At 31.3% G+C, this 8,014-nt stretch overlaps 1 protein-coding gene across 1 annotated transcript; it reads right to left on the reverse strand.

The window, feature by feature from the left end:
- Positions 1-1,858: 1,858 nt before the first annotated feature.
- On the reverse strand, positions 1,859-4,107 carry LOC146919670 (putative N-acetyltransferase HLS1-like). Its single transcript, XM_085713103.1, has 3 exons — positions 3,530-4,107; positions 3,202-3,365; positions 1,859-3,070 (listed from the first exon to the last, which is right to left on the reverse strand). The coding sequence occupies exons 1-3, from the start codon at positions 3,710-3,712 to the stop codon at positions 2,206-2,208; spliced, it is 1,212 nt and encodes a 403-aa protein (XP_085569229.1). The 5' UTR covers positions 3,713-4,107; the 3' UTR covers positions 1,859-2,205.
- Positions 4,108-8,014: the final 3,907 nt, after the last annotated feature.

The following is an 8,014-nucleotide window of genomic DNA, read 5'->3' on the forward strand; positions in this document are numbered from 1 at the left end:
TGGCCCAGATGTTGTGTGACAATGTGTGTTGTGTGACCCAGATTTAATGTCACGGTGACATTATGTCACCCAAGTGCTTCCCCTTAGTAAATGGAAAATATAGTTGATTAGTACTCTATATTTGCTAAATAGAGGGACTCGATCGGTGTTCACCGTTCACACCATTTTGGTGCAATTCTGGTGAGAGTTCTATTTTTGATTTTATAAAATAAGTCTAAATAATATCTAAAATAAATATACAGTTTAAGATTTTAATGATCAAAATTACTATGGATTAATTTAAGGTTTCAGGTTCGATGCTTATTTTCAATTTTTATTTATAATTTTACCGACAGTTATCAAATAGATTAAAAAAAATAACTTACAAAGTGTTACTATTGCCAATATTACATATTGGTTTGATCCCTTAAACATGGTCACATAATCAAATTTTTTGGATAAAAAAATGGTTTAAAGAAAAGAGTCCGTTAAGAGTGGTCAATCAATTTTTGTTAAAATTTGTTAGATATTTCACATCATGGTTAAAATGAGTATGTCCATTGAGTTCTGTGAGTATAACTTAGTTGATTATAGACAATATGTTTTATTATGCAGATCAGATTTAAATTTGATATTTCTCATTATTCACTTTAAGGGTGAATTTTTAGCCAAAAAGACTACTTGACAAAAAAAAAAAAAAAATCTCCATTGATATTTCTATGGACTCACTTTTTCTTGTTATCATGTTGTACTTGTAAAAGTACTCCTCCATTCCAAAGCAACCGACATATTTGATCATATGGTATGTACATTTGATATTTTCATTACAAAATTGAACAATAATATACGTACATTTCTAATTTCCAAACACTAATTCAACATTTTATTTTGTCCATCTCATTTTATCACATCAACAACATGTAATATCACTTTCTCTCTCAAGTGCCAAAGGATTTTAGTTGTCTATAAATCTTTTTTTCAAAAAAAAGAGTTGCAGCTATCGTCGTATTCATGGCCCTCAGCTACGTTACAAATTGAAACACCTAAGGAAATGACAAGAGACCTATTTAAAGGTCAACATAAAAATTCAATAGTGTCACACTGCTGATGATATACCTTCCTCTTTCATTTACTTCTATAACATAATTTATTTATTTATTTAATGAAGCTGCTATATAAAATTATTATAAATAAAAATTCTCAGCGGAAGTTTATCTTCAACTGCAAGAAGAACCAACGTTAAATAATTCAAGTCAAGTTCTTTCATAATGAAACTATAAAGCATGTCCAATTATATATGTTAGATTAAAATCATATACCTGCCTATTTTAATATAAAAAGAGAATCTCAAAAAGGCCAAATACCTATATATATATTGGCTAGAGTTAAGCTTAATGTGGGAGCCATTTGACCCATATGCTTCCCCCATTAAGAAAAATACCAAAAACTAATCAATAATGAACCAAAGTTGGGCAGGATAAGATCATCTTTGGCTTGGTTGTGTGCATATTATTATCGAGCGACAGAAGATATTATAAATATTATTAATGTCAAAAGGTTTAGGAAAAATTTGGCAACATATAGACATGTCCAAACAAAATGATATTGGGATTTATACAGGAGTTGATACCACTCACCTCCTCTTATAGCCACATAACCCATTATAAAACTGTGTAGCATAGGCATAGATTCCAAATTTCCATTATTTTAGATTTTGTAGAATATAAGAATATTAACCTATTATTATACAATTAAGCAAGTCCAAATACAAAAAGATATATGATAGACTAAAATATTCTAAAATAGCTATATCCATTCACCAAAAAGCTATATATTCTTATAACGACAAAAGGATTGAGAATGAGAATGGGGATATTCCTTCAACTTAACTAACAAAAATTCACATATATACCTCAATTGAATTCTCTCCATTGAGTCCACTCCCATCTTCTAATAAGACACTACCTAACTAGATAATATATTTCATAAAGTATACAGATTTTAAGGATAGAGTAAAAAACTAGAGAAAAAAAAAGATTGAAAAAAAAACTACAAATAGAAAAAGACTATAGACCATGATTTTAAATTGCAATTTGCAACCGTAATCATAATTGTAACCACGATATAAAAGATTTTGAGGTTTACACAACGATGTACAAATGCAATTTCGACTATCATATTTCAATACAATGTAAAAGTTCACGGCGTAACCGCAACAACAACTTCTTAAATCTCTCTAGGATCCACAAAAATGGAGATCCCTGGCATAGACTTGGTCCAATCACCAACAGAACCATCACTATAATCATCAACAAGCCTCTTAATACACCATAAATCATTAGCACAAGATAACATTTTCCAATGAGGTATACCAAACCTCAATGGTTCACATGAAGCAACCTCAGTAGCCACAACCCCACACCCACATTCCATAGCCAAATTATGCGCAAACCCACAAAGGGCCTTAACCATCTTCACCTTCTTTGGGCCTTCACCCCCAAGCCCATACAAAAAATGAAACCCAAAAGGCCTAAACAAATCCGGAACCGACGGTACCTTCAACCACGGCAAAGCCCGGTCCAAAATACGTGTCGTTTTAGCAAGCCCGCGCTTGACACGCGACGCGCCACGTACCTCGAGCTTAAAAACCTCTTTAGAATTCCAAACACTTAAAATAGCCCAAGAACAAGGTGGGTCCAAAAGAAACCTATCTGGGCCAGGCCATGTTTTGACACTGTAGGACCCACTTGGTACGGCAAGAAAAGTACCTAGATTAAGTTTGTTATTAAGAACAGCGTCAATGTCATTAGGGAAAAACTCTACGGTAGAGAAACGGTTACGGTAGAATATAACGGCGTCAGAAGGAGTTAACGGAATGATGGTGACTTTTCTTGAAATTTTTGTTCTGTGAGCATAAACGGGGTTGACGAGAATTGACGGTGTACGGAACTTTGAATAACCGCATTTTTCAGTGAAGAGTTTAACGGATGCTAAATTTTCGGTTTCCGTTGCCATATATGAATATTCAGCGCCGTTATCTTTAAACCATGCCTCCATTTTTTTCACTAGCTTCAACCCTATTCCCATTCTCCTGCACCATCAAAAACAGTACAACAAGATACACTAGTTAATATTAATAAACACATTGAATAATATTAACATTGTCGCGTAAATACAACTTAAATAGTAGTTGCATAAACATTTGATATGTTGGTAGCGTACCGTTGATTAGGAGAAACACGAAGGCCTAAAATGTAAGCGAGTTTGGTGTAAACTGGGATGTGTTTAGTGAGAGATGTTTTCGATCTTGAGACGTTTTTACCGCATGTGACTGTTTTTATGCATCCTCTTATCATTCCAACTATTTCTTTATCAATTTCAGCCACCTGTTGAAACCAAGAACATAGAATATCATATCTCTGGTCAATTATAAAACAAAATAACTGCGGACCAATTCACACAGATTAAGAAAAGTGCGCAAACATAACAGAGAGAAGAATGTAAGTAATAGAATAGTGAAAGCTAGTGAATGATTTTTGTGAATATATACCAGCATGAGGAAAGAAGGTGAGTGGCGGACCCTGCAAATGGGGTCACCAAGCATGTCGGTGAAGAGAGAAAGTTGGTCACTAGGTCCAACTTCACATGTCCTTTCAACTGCTTCTACTCTTTCTTTGTCTTTATTAACTTCGAACTCTCGAACAATTACACTAACGGATTCATCAACTCTCATAATTGCAAGTATATATGGAAAGCCAAGAAGATAAAAGAATGGGAGAATAATGGTGTATGTGTGTGGAGAATGTAATATGAGCTTATATAGATGGAACTTGGAAGGTGTTGCTATTATGTAGTTGTAACTTGTATGAGTGAAGAAATACTAATATTGAAGATGATTGTGCAGTGTGCTATAAGCAATGCTACGAAGAAATCGGAATAGGTAGGAGACAGAAATGAGGGGTCAAGTATCATACGCGACGATTAGTTTGCTTGCACCAATTTGGAATATAATCAGATATCTAATCTAGAATATATAAATAAGAGAGAATAGGAAGAGAAGACGATTGGGAGAGAGAAGGAGAAAATGATAGGTACTAGTACTACTAGTGGTCACTCTATATCTTGTTTAAATTTTTTTTGGTAATAGTGGTATGGTAAGTCTATATATATATATATATATTTTTTTACTCAAATATAATTTGTTGAATCTAACACCTTATTAGAAGGATGGTATCTGAGTCCCCGTGAGCTATATGGACACCCCACTTATTCTCTTTAAAAAAAAGTGAATTCTAACCAATAGACTACTTGACAAAAAAAAAAAGAAGGATGGTATCTGACGAGCAATAGTGATTACAATGCGTGTTGGAGATATCAGCAAATATACTTTGATGCTTAAGTCAACAAGAAAACAAATAGTGAGAGATTTTTAGGATAGAAATTATGTAAAACGAGTTTATATGTGATCTATATATAAAATTAAAGCTTTCTCGTGTGTAAAACAAGTTTATATGTGATCTATTTATAAAATTAAAGAAAGTCTAATCATATTAATAATATTCAGTTATTTGCATGAAATGTGTCTCTTTAATCTAAATCTTAATTATTGTAAAAAAAATATCTAAATTTAATTATGTTTTTGAAGGAGTCAAATTTTAATTTATCAAAGAAAACATTTAGTTGAATATAGATTTTCCAAGGACAGATTAAACATAATATACAAAGTTTTTTTTGCCCCTGAACTTTTTAACCATTTTTTATTTGTTTTCTTATTTTAAGTTCTCTCTCTAGAATCTACTACTATTGCATATTGGCTTTCACTTTCTGTCTTAATATAAAATAATTTTCATCCGGTTAAAGAAATAATAATAATTTTGGAAACGTCTTTATCCATTCTCTTTGCTCTACAACTTTTCATTTTTGCTTTATCTCCCCGACTTCGTTTTTCATTCCACTATATTTTATATTTTTATTTATAGTATAAAGTTAAGTAAATATTTTTTTTTTGTCAAGCATTTAAGTAAATATTTTTTATTTTCTGGTAGGGTTACAAAGTAACAAAAAAAAACCAAAAAAAAAAAACAGAACTAAAGGGAACTTAAGTTCTAAACTTGTCTCTCAAAATGAGTGACTCCATGCGTGATGGGGGACGGTCCCAGATAATAGTAGAAGTCGAATGAGAGCCTTCTTTAATCATAAAATATGTAACAAATTATAGTTATCTTGTTGTTGTTAGTAAATATTTTAATATGGCGCTAAATGAGACATATGGAATAATATGTTAATTTGTTAAAAAAAATATATCTATATCTCTCCAAAAATATGTGTAAAATTATGGGTCTTTTTTTTGTCGGGTTTGAACCCCGGACCTTGCATATATTATGCTTTGTTCTTATCAACTGAGCTAAGTTCACGAGTACTAAAATCATGGGTCTTTATAACATGTGTCCACATGTTAAGGTTTTCAAAAATAATATGTATTTATTAAAAGAAAACCTATCAAAAGTTTGAGAAACAAATTAGTGGACATAATTTCAATACATAATTTTTATCTTTAATACATTAACATTTATATTTATGACACATGTTAGGATTTTTCTCAAATTATTTAGAATTATAACTGTATGGTAATTCCTTACGACACATGTTAATATTTGGCTTAATTGTAGTTTTAGTCCCCTTATTTTCATCATTTTGTGAAATTGGTCTCCCAATTTCAAAATTCGACAATTTTAGTTCCTTTGTCAAATGTTTTGTCTAAAATATTGCGATATGATATGTTTTAAATGAAGTTTTTATGGAAATTTTGTTACAATTTCATCGTTGATCTTTTTTCAACTTCAGATGATATTCCACAACATTTAAAATTTATCACATCACATTTTTATAGTTAAAAAAATGATTAAGAGACCAAAAATTGTTAAATTTTAAAATAGGAAGACCAATTTTAAAAAATAATGAAAATAAGGGGACTAAAATTACAATTAAACCTTAATATTTTTCTAAAGTAAATCGATAGTGCATTATCCATCAATGTTCATTAGGAAAAGCAAGGGATGGGGCAAAGAGAAGAGGAAGTGGCGGCTATGGGCTATGGCTGCGCATTTTTGTGGAGTTGTTCCTCTTAATTGCATTTTTAATCATTAGTATTAATTTTTAACGGAAGGATCCGTTGCCATCCCCATCATGAGAACTCATGGCCCTATTTGCAATCATTTTGTAACTTTTTTTTCTTTACTTTTTCACTTTACGTTAAATTTATTTACAACATGTGGTATCGACGTTGATTTATCTAATAAAAGAGTAAATATTAGAGAAAATATTAGAAAGATAAGGTTAATAGTGTTTTTTTTTTAGGGATGGTCAATAGTATTCATCTTCTAATGAGAAATGATATTTGTATATATATTCTCTCTATCTCTAATTACGACACCATTTAAAAAAATGTTTATTCCTAAGAGAAATGATATTTGTATATATATTCTCTCTATCTCTAATTACGACACCATTTAAAAAAATGTTTATTCCTAAATATAAGACTTACTACAAATTAATAGATGAATTTATTAACTTTTTTCAACACCTACTCTCATATATATATTCTTCAACACCTACTCTTTTATTCAATGTGTGACTTCTGATATCTATTGTCTTTTGACATATCTATGGATGTTGGACATCGAAAGAATCAGATGCTTAACACTAACTGTAACGCCTGAGATTGACCAGGACGATGAGTGATCGTTGGTGCACATGGCATAGCACTAAGCGGCTCTTGGCAACTTCTCAACAACCGAATCACATCGGAATGAGAGGGTTCCTTAAGTCATGTAGGTATGAGACTGCATGATTGAAAGAAAGCTTATACGAATTGTTCGGTACTACGTATGCCAACAAGATGCATCTTCTTTTTGGTAGCCCAGACCATATGAACTTAATAGTTAAACGTGTTTGATGATTTGTGAGATCAATCGCTAATTCTAAAAGTCGTCTCGGATGTTACACTAACATTAAAAAATAATAAAATGAATATATATATATATATATATATATATATATATATATATATATATATATATATATATATATATATATAGTATCCGAATTAATATGTGCAATTGCTCTTTATCTAATCTAACTACTGATACCTATTTTAGTATCACAGTGAGCCTTATATTGTGCCTTCGTTTCTACTACTCTTTTATCTATACTCCATCCGTCCCATAATACTTGACACAGTTGACCTTATTACGCATGCCAATGCATAATTTTGAGCTTAAATATCTTAAATAATATATTAGAAAAAATTATGAAAATTTGATATTTTGAAAATACTCATCGAGATAAATCTAACGACATCTTATATGATATTATTTATCTTTGTATATTAGTAGAAAAATATGGTCAAAGTAAGTTAGGTCAAAATTACACATTTTCAAATGGGTCATCTATTGCGGGACGGAGGGAGTAACTTAATTCTACCGATCAAAGGATACATGCGGTTCATATTTTTGTTGTTCAACATGTGGTGTGAATCAATTGTACTAGAGACAGGATTTTCTTAGCAACATGGTAAAAATTGGGAACATACCGACAATAATGAACAGCTATAGCCATGCGATTTTTTTTTCTTCCTATTTTCACCTCCTGCCACCACAAAATTGCCTCTGAACTTTGAAGATTTTTATGGATTTGCTGGCAGTGGTTGCTATGGTAGTCGTAGATCGTCGGCTAGAGTAAAAACTTTGATGCACGAATTTACCTTTATGCACAAAATATAGTATTACGATTTATGTTGTCAAAAAAATAGTATAACCATTTTTTTTAATGACATTATTACTAGTTAGTTGCTAGATTAATATTTAATATTTCATTCAGATTTGAAACATGATTTTCAACTCTTTATCCATTAGGTCAAGCTAATTGAGTTGTTTAACTCCCAATACGACAGCTAAAAAACTCATTACCCTACTTGGATTGATTGTCTAATTTTGAATACCATCCTTCAAGATGGATGTTGAGGGTGGTGCCTACA

The sequence above is a fragment of the Medicago sativa genome, chromosome 5, assembly GCF_051527215.1.
Source record: "Medicago sativa cultivar Bolivia chromosome 5, Bolivia_mono, whole genome shotgun sequence".
NCBI lineage: Eukaryota > Viridiplantae > Streptophyta > Magnoliopsida > Fabales > Fabaceae > Medicago > Medicago sativa.